This window comes from Myotis myotis, unplaced genomic scaffold (genome assembly GCF_014108235.1).
Source record: "Myotis myotis isolate mMyoMyo1 unplaced genomic scaffold, mMyoMyo1.p scaffold_m19_p_13, whole genome shotgun sequence".
NCBI classification, from domain to species: Eukaryota; Metazoa; Chordata; class Mammalia; order Chiroptera; family Vespertilionidae; genus Myotis; species Myotis myotis.
The window spans coordinates 758,796-777,045 of record NW_023416317.1 but is presented as its reverse complement, the minus strand read 5'-3'; the positions used below and the strand labels follow the sequence as shown (position 1 = coordinate 777,045).

The window sequence follows — 18,250 nt, the reverse complement described above, 5'->3', positions numbered from 1 at the left end:
CACAGAACCCGGAGCGCCGGGACAGCGAAGCGGCGGCGGCACCAGCAGTCTCTGCAGAAGGTCCACCGTCCACGTTTCTCCCCTGGACCTTCCATGAGCCGCTGAGGAAGGAGGCGGGAGCCCAGGAAGCAAACCTCCTGCTTCGGCCCAGAGCATCTTCCTATTTCTCCCCCCCCCCCCCCCAAGGCAGCGCGGGGATGGGGGGGCGGTCCTGGGGAAGAGTGACAGGCAGCTCTGATGAGAAGAGATTGGCTGCTGGGGGGGCGGGGGGGGGGCGCGGCGAATAGAAACAGGAACCTCAGGGGAAATGCTTCTCCCCAGCACTGGCACTCCAGCTGTTTTCCGGGCCAGTCTCCCCCACAGCCTCAGGCCTGGCACCGCTTGGCCGCAGGTCCTGCCGGAAAAGGCTCCCAGGTCCTCACACTCCGAGACTCAAAGCGACACGCTGCTGGTGCGGACAGGCCCGGTGGTCCCAGGCCAGTCGGCCGGCCGCGGGGCTGTCTCGCCGGGTGCCAGGCCCGGGTGCGCTGCTGAGTGAGTTCGTGGCTGATGCGGGAGCCCCGCCATCAGATGGGAGGGGAGCACAGCCTCTCTTCCCCAGTGGGCGTCGCCAAACGCGCGTTGCTCATGTGCCGCCATCGGGGGCGCTTCACAGACTGGCACCTGGAAGTGGGTTCTGGGTGAGAGGGCGTGTGGGTAACACGCTGATAGATGCCGGTTTTCACTCCTGGGTCCGGTATCTTCTACTGTGCAAAAACCTTGCCATTTCAGCTGCACAAAACACGCATTTGTTTTCTGGCTCAGTGAGGGTTAGACTGGCCCAGGCTGGGCCCGGGGGCTGAGCTCCAGGACGTCCCGTTCTCCATGGGAAACGCTGCTCTCCTGGCCACGGCAGGACCGCCAGAGGGACAGACACGTGGAAACATTCAAAGCCGATTAAGGCCTAGGCTCCACCCCAACCTGCCAGTGGGACAGGGAGCCACACTGCCCCCGGGAAGGCTGAGTGGGAGGAGTGACTCCGTGCACAACAGTCATCCGGGCCACACGGCTCCCTGCCATGGCGTCTGCTCTGCGGCTCCTGTCACAGGGCGCCCGCTGCCCTGGCCAGGTGCTCAGCTGCTTGGAGCATCGTCCTTGCACCAGAAAGGTTGTGGTTTGACTCCTGGTCAGGGCACACAGGAGGCAACCAATCGATGTTTCTCTCTCTCTCTCTCTCTCTATATATATATATATATAGAGAGAGAGAGAGAGAGAGAGAGAAATCAATAAACAGCCCTAACCTGTTTGGCTCAGTGGATAGAGCATCGGCTTGTGGACTGAAAGGTCCCGGGTTCGATTCCCGTCAAGGGCATGTACCTTGGTTGCGGGCACATCCCCAGCAGGGAGTGTGCAGGAGGCAGCTGATGGGTGTTTCTCTCTCATCGCTGTGTCTACCTCTCTTTCCCTCTCCCTCTCTGTAAAAAATCAATAAAATATATTTTAAAAATAAATTAATTAATTAAATAAGCATTCCCTCCGGAAAGGACAAAAAAAAAGAATGTTTGCTGCAACAGTTTGTGCTGTGGAACCTGGAGAAAAAACAAACATCCATCAACAGGAATGTTCCATCCGCCACATGAATACAGTGGAGTACCATGCAGCAGCTCCAGGGGCTGGGGCCTCGCTCCTTAACCACACGGACAGACTCCCCCAGGCACAGCCAGTGAGACAAGCAGGTCACAGAGCAACGTGTCAGTATGACCCTATTTGGGAGCGAAAACGCTGCACTGGGGCGGGGGGGGGGGGGGGGGGGGCTGTGTGTGTGTGTGCATTTGTGTGTGCACATGCATGTGTGTGTGTGTGTGTGTGTGTGTAAGGAAAACTTAGAGGAAACCCATAGCCAATTTTAGCCCTGGGGAAGACCTTCCGGATTACTTTACATTTATAAAGGGAATGTATTTAAGTATTATCTGTAAAATTCTTTTTTTTTTATTAGAATACCAGAAGAAAAGACTATGAAAATACCATTGTTAGCCTGAGACCTTATCAGATGCAAATGTTCTAAGAATTCAGGAATGCTTGGGTCCTGCCAAACCAGAGCCCTCTCCCTGCCACACACCCTCCTGCCCACAGCATCCCTGTGGGAGATGAACTCACAGACAGGTCAGGGGAGGAAACAAAGTGGGCGTTTTATTATGGGGGGCTGTGCCCAGCCAGGCAGAGCCAGGGTGCGTGGCAGCGGAGGCAGGGGGTGCAGGCCCGCCATGACCAGCGTCAGAGACGCCCCCTGAGAAAAGAGAGAAAGCACCTGCCTGGCTGCCAGCCGCCGCGTGGAGGAGCCGGGGTGCTCTGCCGACTGGAAGCCAGATCCCCACTGGCGTTGCCTCCTCTGTGGCTGTGAAACAGGAGGCCAGGGAAGAGTTTCTTCCAAAAGTCTGGACCTGCGCTGCCCGGCATGCAGCCACTCGCTCGGCGAGGCTAGTAGACTTGCCCTGTTCACATCCCGCGCTCAGTCACACAGAGCACTTACGTGCTCAGTAGCCACGTGCGTCTGTGGCTGCCATGCTGGCAGCCGGACGAAAGCCTTGTCATTCACGTGGGAGGTTCTGGGTGGAGCTTTGGGGCTTCACAGTGACTCAAAGGCACAGGGACAGGGTCCACCCAGCCCGGGCTTGGTACCTGGGAGTGTGCGGGGTCGGTGACTCTCACTCCTCTGTTCTAAGGTCTTTCACCTTTAACTTCAAAATGTCTGTGACTTGCGGTGCCCCAGGGGCCTCGGCAGGATGTCGGCAGTGCAGCTGCCTCCCATGCTCGCTGCCCTGGCCCCCCTCGTCCGGGGAGACCAGCTGCTTCCCCGCATTGTCCCTTGTAAGAAAGTACAGAAGGGAGGGCCCCCCACCTCGGAGCAGCCTGACTTCTACCCCCACCATTGCACAGCCTCCTGTTACAATCCCACGTGATCCCCTGAAGGACAAATTTCCTTTCTCAAACTCCCGGCCCTCCCATGACATCCAGCTCTCGGATGTGCTGCCTGCTCACAACTCCCACCTCCTTTGTCTTTGGCCAGACAGCACCCCTGAAACTCCATTCCCTCAAGGTCCTGCCAGCCTGCTCCCTTGTCCCTCTTACTCTAGACTCTAGAGTCTAGAGGTAACCCGTGAATTGCCCCTGGACTGAATCCAGCTTGCCAATATGGAGTATTTGGCCTATATGGCACTTTTGCAAAGTTTGAATAAATTGTCTTTAAAAAAAAAAAAGAAATTTGCTTAAAAATCCAGACTTCCTTCTCTTGACAAAAGCTCTGACATGCCTGGCCTGTCTTCCTCCACCACCAAGCACCTGAGCGGCTGCGTTGTCTCTAGCAGTGCTGGGCACTTTCCTTAGCCGCAGGCCCCACTGCTCCCTAATGTCTGCCCGACTGCCACAGGCACTGGAGTGAGGGACTCAGTGTTCTCCAGGTTCCTCCTGGGGGGCTCCACTCTCGCCACCTGGGGTTCCCAGCGCTCTGCCGTTCTGTACCTCCCACTGCACCCTGGCCCCCATTTCTGTCAGTGACTGTGCATCACCTGGACATGCCAGCAGCACCTTAAGCTTGTCCTGTACCAGTTGGCCCTCTGGTCCTCCCTCCAAGCCAACTCCTCCCACTGAGCCTACAAAATAAATGCTCAGTGCACAGGCCAGGACACCAGCAGTCACACACCACGCTCCCCATCCCCGCCCCAGCAGATCCCACAGCCCATATTTCCTTCAACCATAGTCTGTCCACACCTGGTGTAGCTCAATAGCTTCCTAACAGTGCCCCCCCCCATAACAATAGTCAGCAGCCATTCATTCAGCAAGTGTTTACTGAGCACCTACTACATGCCAGGGATTGTCCCACAGGCAGGAACCAAAACAGACAAAAACTCTGTCCTCATTGGTCTTATATTCCAGTGGAGGGAGACAGTAAACGAGGTAAATAAGAAGAGATGGGTGTGTTAAAAAGAGCTAGGTGCTCGGAGAAACGTTAGGAGGAGGAGGATGGGGGAGTCCGTTTAAATAGGTGGTGAGGAGAGGCCTCAGGAAGGTGACGTTTGAGCCGTGACCTGAAAGAGGTGAAGAAGTGAGCCGCGTGGACGTCCGCAGGCAAAGCGCGTCAGGGGGACGGGAGCGAAGCTGAGGCAGGAGGTGCTGGGCGGTCCTCGGTCCTCGGGGTGCAGGAGCCCCTGGGAGCGAGGAGGTCCGCTGCATCGGGTGGAGCGGGCGCTGTTCACACAGGCCTGCGCCACTGAGGGAGCCTTGCTTTTTATGCCGGGAGAGGGGACACTTCGGGGCGGAATGGAGAGAGATCCAGTGTCACTGTGTGGAGAGAGGCTGAGGGGCCAGGCCTGGGGCAGAAGCCCCAGGGGCTGCCGCAGGGGGGCCACAGGAGGCAGTGGCCCAGCCCACCGGGGAGGTGGGGGAGCACCAAGTAGGTCTTCAGACATGTTACCAGGAGGATGTAGATAATTTGAGCATCATGCCAAGGTTTATGGCTGCGTTTCTGCAAGGACGGAGTTGCCATTAACTAAGACGGTGGGTTTATTAGGTTTCACGCACTGACCATAATGCTTTCCTTGAACTGTGCAATTTAATTCTCTTCCAAACCACAAGGCAGAGACGAATGCCCGGCCAGTGTAGGCAATGGGCAGATCAAACAGGCAAGACCGTAAGGGCAGAGTGGATTGCTTTCCTGGGTGAGCTCGTGGCTTCTGACCAGGAATCGAACAGGAGACCTTTTGGTGCACAGAACAACGCTCAGCCCAGTGAGCGCACCGGCCAGGCATCATGTGGCTTCTAGCCTTCATTTGGTTTATGTGCTGTATCGCCTTCATTGGTTTGTGGATATTGTACCAGCCTTGCATCCCCAGGATAAATCCCACTTGGTCGTGGTGTATGATCTTTTCCATGTATTGCTGGGTCTGGTTTGCTAATATTTTGTTAAGAATTTTAGCATCTATGTTCATCAGGAATATCATCCTGTAATTCTCTTTCTCTGTCGTGTCTTTATCAGGTTTTGGAATTAGGATAAGGCTGGCCTCATAGAATGAGCTCAGGAGTCTTTCCTCCTCCTAGATTTTTGGAAGAGTTTGAGGATGAGAGGCGTTAACTCTTCTTTGAATGTTTGGTAAAATTCACCTGTGAAGCCATGCGGTCTAGGACTTTTGTTTGCTGGGAGTTTTTATTCTTACTGAAAGTTCACTGTTGTAATCTGTCTATTTAGATTCTCTGATTCTTTCTAATTCATTTTTGGAAGATTGTATGTTTTTAGGAATTTATCTGTTTCTTCCAGGTTAGATAGATGGGCATAGAGTTATTCATAATATTTTCTTACAATTTTTTGTATTTCTTTGGTGTCAGTTAATAATGAAATCAAGGAAGAAATCAAAAGATAACTTGAAACAACTGTGTTCACTCTCCTCTTTCTTTTCTGATTTTAATTATTTGGGTCCCCTTTCTTTTCCTCTTGATGAGCCTGGTTTGTCAATCTTGTTTATCTTTTCAAAGAACCAGCTCTTGGCTTATTGATCTCTTGTATTGTGTTTTTACACTCAATTTCATGTATTTCTGCTCTGATCATTATTATTTCCTTTATTATTTCCTTCTACTCCTTTGGAGCTTAGTCTGTTGTTGTTTTTCAAGTTATTTTAAGTGTAAGGTTAGATTGTTTATTTGAGATTTTTCTTGTTTCTTGAGATAGGCCTGTAATGCTATGCATTTCCCTCTTATGACTGATATTACTGTGTCCCATAGATTTGGGTTTTTTGTGTTCTCATTTTCAATTGTTTCAAGTTATCTTTTGATTTCTTCCTTGATTTCATTGTGCACATGGAACATTTTTAGGCCATTATTCCCTATTCCCCACTGCCACCCCAGGCCTTCACCACCCTGTTGTCTGTGTCCATGGGCTATGCATAGATGCATATAAGGTCTTTGGTTGATTACTTCCCACCCACCCCACCACCCTCCCCTGCCTTCCCTCCAAGATTTCACACTTTCTTCCATGCTTCCATGTTTCTGGATCCACGCTGTTCATCAGTTTATTTTGCTCATTAGATTCCATATATAAATGAGATCATGTGATACTTGTCTTTCTCTGACTGGCTTATTTCACTTAGCATAATACTCTCCAGGTCCCCTCATGCTGTCTCAAAGGGTAAAAGATTCTTCTTTTTTACAGCTGCATAGTATTCCATGGTGTAGATGTACCACAGCTTTTTTATCCACTCATCTACTGATGGGCACTTGGGAAGTTTCTAGATCTTAGCTATTATAAATTGTGCTGCTATGAACATAGGGGTGCGTACATTCTTTCTTATTAGTGTTTCCAGTTTCTTAGGATATTTTCCTAGAACTGGGATCCCTGGGTCAAATGGCAGTTCCATATTTACTTTTTTAAGGAAACTTCACACTGTTTTCTACAATGGCTGCATCAGTCTGCATTCCCACCAGCAGTGTCCTAGGGTTCCCTTTCCTCACCAGCACTTGTCATTTCTTGATTTGTTGATGGTAGCCATTCTGACAGGTATGAGGTGATACCTTGTTGTTTTAATTTGCATCTCTCTGATGATCAGTGTCTTTGAGCACTTTTTCATATGTCTCTTGGCCATCTGTGTGTCTCCTTGGGAAAAATATCTTTTTAGATTCTTTGGCCATTTTTTAATTAGATTGTTTTGTTACGTTGTGTGAGTTCCTTATATATTTTGGATATTAACCCTTTACCAGGTAGATCATTGGCAAATATGTTCTCCCATGCAGTGGGCTCCGTTTTCATTTTGTTGATGGTTCCTTTTGCTGTGCAGAAGCTTTTTATTTTGATATAGTCCCATTTGTTTATTTTCTCCTTAGATTCCTTTGCCCTAGGATAGTGGTCGGCAAACCATGGCTCACGAGCCACATGTGGCTCTTTGGCCCCTTGAGTGTGGCTCTTCCACAACATACCACGTGCGGGCGTGTACATACAGTGTGATTGAAACTTCGTGGCCCATGCGCAGAAGTCGGTTTTCAATCTGGGTGAGTCTATTTTGAAGAAGTGGCATTAGAAGAAGTGGGGGTGTCGGTCGGTCGGGCAACGGGAGATGCGGTGCAGGTGGGCCACGGTATACACAGTGAGGGGGAGGTACATTGTTTTGAGGTACATTCACTGAGGTCAACCCCTTCCAACTCTCCCATCCACACTCATCTATCTGAAACAAGTATACAAGACGAGTGTGGATGGGAGAGTTGGAAGGGGTCGACCTCAGCGAATGTACCTCAATCAGATTGAGGACGTTTTTAGCAAAGGCCAGCTTAGGAGTACCCTAATTAAGTTAATAACAATGTACCTACCTATGTAGCTTAAGTTTAAAAAAATTTGGCCCTCAAAAGAAATTTCAATCATTGTACTGTTGATATTTGGCTCTGTTGACTAATGAGTTTGCCAACCACTGCCCTAGGAGATTATCTGCAAACCTATTGCTACGAGAGATGTCTGAGATGTTGCTGCCTATGGTTTCTTCTAGGGTTTTTATGGTTTCATGACTTACATTTAAGTCTTTTATCCATTTTGAGTTTATTCTGTGTATGGTGTAAGTTGGTGGTCTAGTTTCATTTTTTGCATGTATCTGTCCAATTTTTGCAACACCATTTATTAAAGAGACTGTCCTGACTCCATTGTATTCTTTTGCCTCCCTTGTCAAATATTAATTGAGTGCAATGGCTTGGGTCGATTTCTGGGGCCTCTATTCTATTCCATTGAACTATATGCCTGTTCTTGTGTCAGTACCAGGTGGCTTTGTAGGATAACTTGAAATCTGGTATTGTGATTCCACCAACTTCATTCTTCTTTCTCAAGATTGCTATGGTTATTTGGGGTCTTTTCTAGTTCCATATAAATTTTTGGAGAGTTCATTCTAGGTCTGTGAAATATGCCACTGGTATCTTAATGGGGATTGCATTGAATCTGTAGATTGCCTTGGGTAGTATTGACATTTTAATTATGTTTATTCTACTAATCCATGAATATGGTATATTCTTCCACTTGTTTATATGTTCTTCTATCTCTTTTTTCAACGTCCTGTAGTTTTCTGAGTACAGGTCTTTTGCCTCCTTGGTTAAGTTCATTCCTAAGTATCTTAATGTTTTTGTTGCAATGGTAAATGGGATTATTTGTTTAGTTTCTCTTTCTGAGAATTCATTATTGGTGTATAAAAAAGCCAGCAATTTTTTTGGGTGTTTATTTTGTATCCTGCTACATTGCCAAATTCATTTATTAAATCTAGTAGTTTTTTGGTGGATTCTTTAGGGTTTTCTATGTACAATATCATGTCATCTGTGAATAATCAGAGTTTTACTTCCTCCTTTTGAATTTGTAAGTCTTTTATTTCTTCTTCTTGTCTGATCACTGTGGCTAGGACTTCCAGTACTATCTATAATAATAAAAGGGTAATATGCTAATTAGACCAGACATCTTCTGGATGTCATTCTGGATGTCCTTCCTGATGAAGCCGGGGCAGAGGGAAGCCAGCCCGGGTCCTGGGTGCCTGTGGGTAGCCAGAGGAGGGAAACAGCCCGGGTCCCGGGTGCTTGCCAGTAGCTAGAGGAGGGAAGCCCAGGTCCCTGGTGCCAGAGGGAAGCCGGTGCCAGCAGCCAGGGAAAGGAAGGCCTACTCTTGCAAGAATTTTCATGGATTGGGCCTCTAGTCTATATATATAAAAGCCTAAGCGACCGACCAACTGGCTGACTGGTTGGTAACTATGACACACACTGACCACCAGTGGGCAGACACTCAATGCAGGAGCATAAACTACAGGCATGGAAACGTAGAACAGACTGATAAATCTCAAAGGGAAGGGGGAGGGAGACAGGAATAGATTAACCAAAAATCTTGTATGCATACTAGAGGTCCGGTGCACAAAATTCATGCACTGGGCAGGGGGTGATGTCCCTCAGCCCAGCCTGCACTCTCTTGCAGTCCGGGACCCCCTCGCTCCTTACCACCCGCCTGTTTGCGCCTCCTTACTGCTCAGCTCACTGCTCCTTAGTGCTGCCGCTGCCACGGAAGCAGGAGAGGCTCCCACCATCGCCGCTGTGCTTGCCAGCCATGAGCCTGACTTCTGGCTGAGTGGCACACACCCTGTGGGAGCACACTGACCACCAGGGGGAAGCTTCTGCATTGAGCATCTGCCCCTGGTGGTCAGTGCTCATTATAGCGACCGGTCATTCTGCCCATCGTTCTGCCATTCAGTTGACTTGCATATTAGGCTTTTATTATATAGGACTTTTATTATATAGGACTAGAGGCCCAGTGCATGGATTCCTGCACCGTTGGGGTCCCTTGGCCTGGCCTGTGGGAGTCAGGCGGAAACTGGCTCTCTGACATCCCCTGAGGAGTCCCAGTTTGCAAGAGGACAAATCCGTGCACCAGGCCTGTAGTGTTGAATAACATTGGTGAAAGCAGACATCCCGTCTTATTCTTGTTCTTGGGGGACATGGTTTTAGTTTTTGCCCAATGAGTATGATGTTTGCTGTAGGTTTGTCATATTAGTATATGGCCTTTATCATGTTGAGATATGCTCCCTTTATTCTTACTTACTGAGAGTTTTTATCAAAAATGGTTGCTGGATTTTGTCAAATGCTTTTTCTGCATCTATTGATATGATCATGTGATTTCTGTCTTTCAATTTGTTTATGTGATATATATTACATTTATTGATTTGTGAATATTGTACCAGCCTGCACTTGGTATGGTGTATGATCTTTCTATTATGTTGCTGGATACGGTTTGCTAATATTTGGTTGAAGATTTTAGCATCTATGTTCATCAGGGATATTGGCCTGTAATTCTCTTTCTTTATAGTGTCTTTATCTGGTTTCGGAATTAGGATAATGCTGGCCTCATAAAAAGAACTTGAAAATGTCCCTTCCTCTTGGATTTTCTGAAGTAGTTTGAGGAGTAGAGGTGTTGGTTTTTCTTGGAATGTTTGGTAAAACTCCCCTGTGAAGCCATCCAGGCCAGGACTTTTGTTTCTTGGCAGTTTTTTGATTACTGCTTCTATTTCATCAGTAATTACTAGGCTACTCAGGTTTTATGATTCTTCCTGATTCACTTTTGGGAGATTGTATTTTTCTAGGAATTTGTCTATTTCATCCACATTGTCTGGCTTGTTGGCATATAGTTGTTTATAGTATTTTCTTACAATCCTTTGTATTAATGTGGTATCAGTGGTTACTGCTCCACTTTCATTTATGATTTTATTTATTTGAGTTCTCTCTCTTTGTTTCTTGATGGGTCTGGCTAACGGTTCATCAATGTTGTTTATCCTTTCAAAGAACCAGCTGTTTGTTTCACTAACTTTTTGTATTGTTTTCTTAGACTCTATGTCATTTATTTCTGCTCTAATCTTTATTGTTTTCTTCCTTCTACTTACTCTGGGCTTTTCTTTTTGTTTTCTCTCTAGTTCTTTAAATTGTAGGGTTAAATAGTTTATTATTAATTTTTCTTGTTTTTTGAGGTAGGCCTGTAGTGCTATGAACGTCCCTCTCAGGATTGTTTTTGCTATATCCCAGAGATTTTGAGTTGTTGTGTGTTCATTTTCATTTGTTTCCAGGAAGTTTTTGATTTCTTTCTTAATCTCGTTGGTAACCCATTCATTCCTTAATAACATATTATTTAGCTTCCATGTGTTTGAATGTTTTGGGGTGTTTTTACTGTAGTTGATTTCTAATTTCATTCCACTGTGATTTGAGAAGATGCTTGGTATGATTTCAATCTTTTTTAACTTGCAGAGACTTGTTTTGTGTCCTAACATGTGGTCTATCTTTGAGAATGACCCATGTGAACTTGAGAAGAATGTATATTCTGCAGTTTTGGGGTGCAATGTTCTATAAATGTCAATTAAATCCATATGCTTCAGTATGTCCTTTAGAGTCACTGTTTCCTTGGTAATTTTTTGTCTAGAAGATCTATCCAGTGAAGGCTGCAGGTGTTACAGCCCCCTACTATGACTGCATTGTTATCTATCTCTCCCTTAAAGTCCTCTATAAGTTTTTTAAATATGTTTAGGTGCTCCTATATTGGGTGCACATATATTTACCAGAGTTATATCCTTTTGTTGGATCAGTCCCTTTAGTATTATGTAGTGACCTTTGTTGTCTTTTGTGATGGCCTTCATTTTGATATTAACCCTTTGTCAGATATGAGTATTGCTACTCCAACATTTTTATCATTTCCATTTGCATGAAATATTTTTTTCCATCCCTTCACTCTCAACCTGTGTGAGATTTTTGTTGTGAGGTGGGTCTCTTGTAGACAGCATATATTTAAGTCATGTTTTCATATCCATTCAGCTACCTTATGCCTTTTTATTGGAGTATTTAGTTGATTTACATTTAAGGTTATTATTGATACGTACTTATTTATTGCCATTTTAATTCTGTATGCCTAAGTTTCTCCCTACATTTCTTCTTCTCATTTCAGCAGAACCTTTAGCATTTCTTATAATGCTGTCTTGGTGGTGACGAAAGCCTTCTTTTGCCTGGAAGCTCTTTATTTGACCATCTAGTTTGAATGATAGCCTTCCTGGATATAGTAATCTTGGTTTCAGATCCCTGCTTTCCATCACCTTGAGTACTTCATGCCATTCCCTTTCAGTCTGTAGAATTTCTGATGAGAAATCAGGTGTCAGTCTTATGGGAGTTCCTTTCTAGGTAACAGTTTGCTTTTCCCTTGCTGCCTTTAAGATTCTCTCTTTGGACTGTGGTGGCTGTTACACATGGAGGCATGGAGGAATGCACTTGCCTCTGCAGCGGGGGCTCTTAGCAGGGATGTCGATGTCTTCAGCAGTGCCAAGGCCCAGCTGAGAGGGCAGCGGCTGAGGGCAAGCCGGCTCCGGCCCTGGCCCTGGCAGAAAAGCACCTTAAGGTGGACAAGGCAGCGCCATGCTGTGCGGGGAGTGGAGGAATCCAGAGCCCCATGCCGCCCTCGCCGTCCCTGCACTGCTCCCTGCAGGACCTGCCCGTGGAGATATTCGCCTCCTCCCTGGCACCGATCTGCCCAGCCTGGCCAGGCCTGCACCAAATTCCACCACATCCGGCACATCAACAGCATCTGGAGACTGTGCTGTCGCAAGGAGTTTGGGGTTCGTGAAAACTTGCAGAACCTGGAGATGTTCGGTATGTCTTATCGAGAAGTCTATGCAAAGCTGTTCCACCCATACAGACACATTTTGGGATGTGGCAGCTAGATAATAGCTATAGAACACTGCTGAATGTCGTAGTGGACGGCTTATGCATTACTGGTTGGACGTATGGACCTTCCCATAACACCCATGTGGATGGCCCAATGCAGTTCAAGCCCTCGTTCAGAATTAGCCTGATGGAGAGGAAATCAGCCACAGTGGAGTACATGGACGACTTCTACAGCTTTTCCCACAGCCGCCACATGCAGATTCAGAAGGACAGGCTCAGCATCCAGTGGATCAAGAGAGACCACCAAACGAATTTACCAACACGACTTAGGGGAGGACAGGGGTGGGTGCTGGTGCAGGACAGACATCAGTATGACTGCCTGACCTACAGCTGCCTCTACTTCCCGCCAAGCCACCCGGACGACCTCATTAGGCCAGGCCTCTTCCAAGGCAAATATGATCCCTACGGCCTAACGATTGCCATGCTCAGCTTCCATGGGAAGCATGCCAGGGTCACGAAGATCACGGGAGACTCCATCGGGACATTAGAGATCCACCTCATGCGGGGCATCCAGCTGCCAGATGGCGCATTCTTCGGCAACTTCAACGAGCTCTCCCGCGTGGTCCAGGAGATTGACGAGCAGGTGATCCGGGAGCAGCAGCAAGAAGACAGGACTGAGGAAAGCGAGGGCCATGGCTGGCAGAGCCCTGCCCAGCCCAGCGTCGGGGAGTCCGGGGCTGCAGCTTCGGAGGAGCAGCCTGTCCCGTTTGTTCTGCCTGTGGGTGTGCGCTCAATACACCAGAACTACCCCCGAACCTGCAGGATGTGTTTCTATGGCGTGCACATTGTTACCTTACATGGCTTCGCCTACACCAGGCGCTGCCCTGGGGTCTTCATCCTGTTCAATGAGAACCACTTCGGGTTCCTCTGGCTGGAGGAGAAATACTTCTTCCGGTATGGCAGAGTCCAGGACACCTTCCAGAATGTGGAGGCACCATCCCCGCAGGCCTTCCTGGAGATGCTCCAGAACATTCAGTCCTGACCCCCTGGGAGGAGCAGCTTGCATGCACTTTGAAGATTTGTCCTTCTGACCAGATTACCCACCTTTGTTTGTTTTTTTAATCCTCACCTGAGGATATTTTCCCATTGATGTTTAGAGAGAGTGGGGGAGAGAGGGAAAGACAGAAATAATCCATATGAGAGAAACACATCAGTTGGTTGCCTCCTGCCCAATCCCGCCTAGGCTGGGTAACAGCCAGCAATTGAGGTAGAAATAAACCTTTTACCAATGATCTCAACTTTCCTAATGCTGCGACCCTTTAATAAAGTTCCTCATGTTGTGGTGACCCCCAATTTCCTTGTTACAAATTGAACATAATTAAACATAGTGATTAATCACACACAAAAAAAGATTCTCTCTTTGTCTTAAATTTTTGGCATTTTAATTATGATGTGTCTGAGCATTGGCCTGTTTGGGATCTTCTTGCATGGGACTCTCTGTGCCTCTTGAATTTTTGTGACTTTTTCCTTCACCCGGTTAAGGAAGTTTTCTGCCATTATTTCTTCAAACATATTCTCTACCCCTTTCTCCCTTTCTGCCTTTTCTGGCACAGCTGCTATTCTAATATTGTTACATCTCATGTTGTCCCACAGCTCCCTGAAGCTGTCCTCCTGTTTTGTAATTGTTTTTTCTTTTTCTTTTTGGGTCTCTGATTGAGTTCTTTTTTCTACCCTGTCTTCTAATTCACTGATCTGATCTTCAGCTTCCCCTAATCTTCTGTGTATTCATTCTAATGTGCTCTTTATTTGTGCTATGTCATTCTTTATTTCTGTTTTCATAGTTACTATATCTTTTCTCATGCTGTTGCGCATCTTTAGTATCATTATTCTGAACTCTATATCTGGTAAATTTATTATCTCCATTTCATTTATCTTTTTTTCTGGAGAATTCTCTTATTCTTTCATGTTGGGGTTGCTTATTTGTCTCCTCATTTTGGGTGCCTATTTGGGTTTGTGACTATGTTTTAGGTAGACCTGCTACACCTCTCAATCTCTGGTGTAGGACAATATCAAATGCTGTTTCTGACTAATTATATCAGGCAAAGACTCAAAGCCTCCAGTGACCGCCTCTGCTTTCAGACTGATTGGATGTACTCTTGAATTACCCTTAGGCAATCACCCACAGGTGTGGCAAGAATTTTTCCCAACAGGGTGGGGCAATTGCTTCTGCCTGGAGGCTAATTGTTATTCTCAGTCTCTTAATGGGCCTCAGAAATTTTGCACTGGGAGGCAAGGTGTTTTCCAGTAGGGTGGGTCAACTCTCCCCCCCCCCCCCCCCCCGCTGGGAAAACAACCTAGATAGCAATTGTCTGTGTGATAAAGATGACCTTGGCAGTTTGAGGGAATGACTCAGCACAGGAAACCAAGATGTTTACCTTCTGAGCTTTAACCCAAGAGACCCCAACCCTGGCTCCTGCTCCTACACCTCCAGTCCACTCTGCCCTCCCTCTGCCGGAGCCGAAGGTGAGTGGCTACACAGGGAATTTTGTGTGTTGGCCTTTTAAGAGGGTGCCTGCATTTTCAGCTGTCTCTCCCTGGCAGACAGCAACTCCATTGCTTTTCACAGCCAGATGTTATATGGGTATTGCTACCCTTCTCAGTTCTGGTGCTCTCTGCTGGGCAGCCCAGCTTGGGGATTAGACCCCAGAGTTCTCAATGGCAACCCCCGACAGCTGAGATATTGTAACCAGACAATCAATGGGTCTATGCTGCCTGTCACTACTTAAGCCAATTAAGCAGAGACAGGGTTGAATCATATATGAGCATTTATTCCAATACTGCCAGCAGTATGGGAGTGCAGCAGGTCATCCACAAAAGTCTGCTCTGCAGCCCACCCTCCATAAGTCAGTTGTTCATATAGGGAAAGTCAAAAATTACATGGGGAAGTAGGGATTATAGATATGGGGAAGGAGGGATTACTGGCATGGGGAAGTAGGGATTATAGATATGGGGAAGGAGGGATTACTGGCATGGGGAAGTAGGGATTATAGATATGGGGAAGGAGGGATTACTGGCATGGGGAAGTAGGGATTATAGATATGGGGAAGGAGGGATTACTGGCATGGGGAAGGAGGGATTATAGATATGGGGAAGGAGGGATTACTGGCATGGGGAAGGAGGGATTATAGATATGGGGAAGGAGGGATTACTGGCATGGGGAAGTAGGGATTATAGATATGGGGAAGGAGGGATTACTGGCATGGGGAAGGAGGGATTATAGATATGGGGAAGGAGGGATTACTGGCATGGGGAAGTAGGGATTATAGATATGGGGAAGGAGGGATTACTGGCATGGGGAAGTAGGGATTATAGATATGGGGAAGGAGGGATTACTGGCACGGGGAAGGAGGGATTATAGATATGGGGAAGTAGGGATTATAGATATGGGGAAGGAGGGATTACTGGCATGGGGAAGGAGGGATTACTGGCGTGGGGAAGTAGGCAATGAAGGCTGGGGTGGGACTCCATTGTTTGGGCAACAAGGTTGTTAATCTTTCCATAGGCGGTTCTTGAATGAGAATGGACCACATTCCAAGACTGATTCCCAGGTCCCAGGGCATGCAACTTCCAGCCAAGTTAAAGTGTCCTTTCTTTAATCAGAACAAGGAAATCATGGTTAACAGACATGATTAATATTTCTTTTAATCATAATTAGTCCCCAATATTCTATTTTTGCCCCTAACAGTATCTCTCCAGAACTTCAGTTGCTGTCTGTGGGAGCCTGGCCAGCCTTTTCATGCCTCCACCCCTCCTACCAATCTCTATGCAGTCTCCACTTTTCGTCCTCAGTTATCAGGGTTCTCTCAGGTGAGTCTTCAGTTAATTATTCAGGAAGTTTTTCTGTATTTTAGTTGTAATTCCAGTTTGGTCCTGAGGCATGTCTGTGCAGCACTCTTTCCGCCACCATTTTTAATCTCCCACCATTCCCTTATTAATTTTTCCTCTGGAAGATCTATCCATTGATGTCAATGGAATGTTAAAATCCTCTACTATGATTGTATTACTGTCACTCTCCCTTTATGTACATCAAGATTTGCTTTACATATTTCGGTGCTCCTCTGTTGAGCACATGAATGTTTACGAGGGTTATGTTCTCTCGTTGAATTGCTCCCTTTATCACTATGTAGTGTCCTTTTTTTGTGTTACTATAGCTTTTGTTTTAAAATCTATTTTGTCAGATATAAGTATTACTACTTCAGCTTTTAAAAAAAATTTCCATTTGCATGAAAAATCTTCTTCATCTTTTTACTTTTAGTCTGTGTGTATCTTTTGTTCTCCAGTTGGTCTCTTGTCAACAGAAAAAATATGGGTCTTGTTTTCTTATCCATTCAGCTACCCTATGTGTGTTGATTAGAGGATTTAAGCCACTTATATTAAAGTGATTATTGATAAGTATTTATTGCTATGTTATTCTTTTAACTAAGTTCCCCTATAGTTGTTTTTCTCCTCCTCCTTCACTTCTTTCTCCTCCTTCTTCTTCTTGCAGGCCCTTTAACATATCTTGTAGTACTGGTTTGGTGGTAACAAACTCCTTTAGCTTTTTCTTGTCTGGGAAGCTCTTTATTTCTCCTTCAATTTTAAATGATAGCCTTGCTGGGTAAAGTAGTCTTGGTTGCAGGTCCTGGCTTTTCATCATTTTCAATATTTCATGTCAAACTACTTTAAAACAAAAAACATGGTTGATCATTTTATTTCTATCAATATCAAATAATTTTCAAACCTTTAGATCTTTAGATATCCACCTGAGTTTTGGCTCAGATGTTCTAGATTCTTTGCAAGTCCCAGCCAGCTCAGAGGGGCTCCTAGCAGGGCAACACCTGGCTGGGACTTTGGGGTTCTTCTCCCTACCTGGCAGGTAGGGGTTCCTACTTCTGGCTTGTTAGTGAATTCAATTGTGGAGTGCAGATCTTCAACTTCCAGTGAACCTCACTGCTCCCTTCCCAATGACCTATGTCCAGAGGGGAAAAATAATTAGTTATTAAAACAAGTGCTTCAGATAACTGTCAAGCCCCAGTCTTGCAGCTAGAAGGCATCCTGACATTTATAATAGTTCCACAGCCCCCTTTCAGTGCTCATGATGCATTATCAGTCTGGTTTTCTAAGGTATAGTTGGTGGCTCAAAGAACCTTAGGCTTCCCTTCTGGCTACAGACTCCATGTGCCCAGGCATTTATGACTAACTCACTTTTTGTCATCTGTCTAGCAGAAGTGGCATTGTACACAGTGCCCCATGCTAACAAAGTAATGGCCCTGGCTCCCACACACCCAACCACCAACCCACTTTTATTCATCCACCCACCAACTCACACACCCGTTTCTCCCTCTATTCACCCATCTGCACACCAACCTAGCTACCCACCCACCCATTCATTCATCCATCCACCTATCTACTCACCATCCATCCACCCATCCATCTACCCCATCTATCCATCCACCCTTCTATGTACCCATCCATCCACCCACCCATTCATCCACCCATCCTTTCAGACCCAAGGGCATCCATCCTGTCATCTATTTACCCATTCATCTATCTATGCACCAACCTACATATCCACCCATTTCACCATTTAACCATCTATCCATCCACCTATCAACCCAACCCATTCCATCCATCAGTCAACCCATCCATTCATCTAGCTAAGCAATAAACACTTAATGAGCACCTATTAGCCATTCATGTATTTATTAATTTACTCAGCAAGCATTTTTTAGTAGCTACTGTTAATTCATCCAGCCAGCCAACCAACATGTATAGAGAACTTAATATCTCATTCATTTATTCAGCAATGAGCGCCTAGTGTTTATGCATTTCCTTAATAATGACCAGACAGCAACCATTCATTCATTCAACAAACATTTGAGTAATCATTACTAGCCATCATCCAGCAAGCTAGCATTACTAATGTCAGACCCTGTTCTAGGCGATTGGGATACTGTAATGATTAGGATAAGTCTATACCTTTAAGCAACAGACAGTCCAAGCAAGAAGATAGACTTGCAGCAGATGACTGCTCTGCAAGGGTCCA

At 46.3% G+C, this 18,250-nt stretch overlaps 1 protein-coding gene across 1 annotated transcript; it reads left to right on the top strand.

Annotated features, from left to right (window-relative positions):
- The first annotated feature begins 12,319 nt into the window (after nt 1-12,319).
- Nucleotides 12,320-13,261, top strand: LOC118668567 (F-box only protein 31-like). The gene has a single exon (XM_036333791.1). The coding sequence runs from the start codon at nt 12,320-12,322 to the stop codon at nt 13,205-13,207; it is 888 nt and encodes a 295-aa protein (XP_036189684.1). The 3' UTR covers nt 13,208-13,261.
- The last annotated feature ends 4,989 nt before the right edge of the window (nt 13,262-18,250 follow it).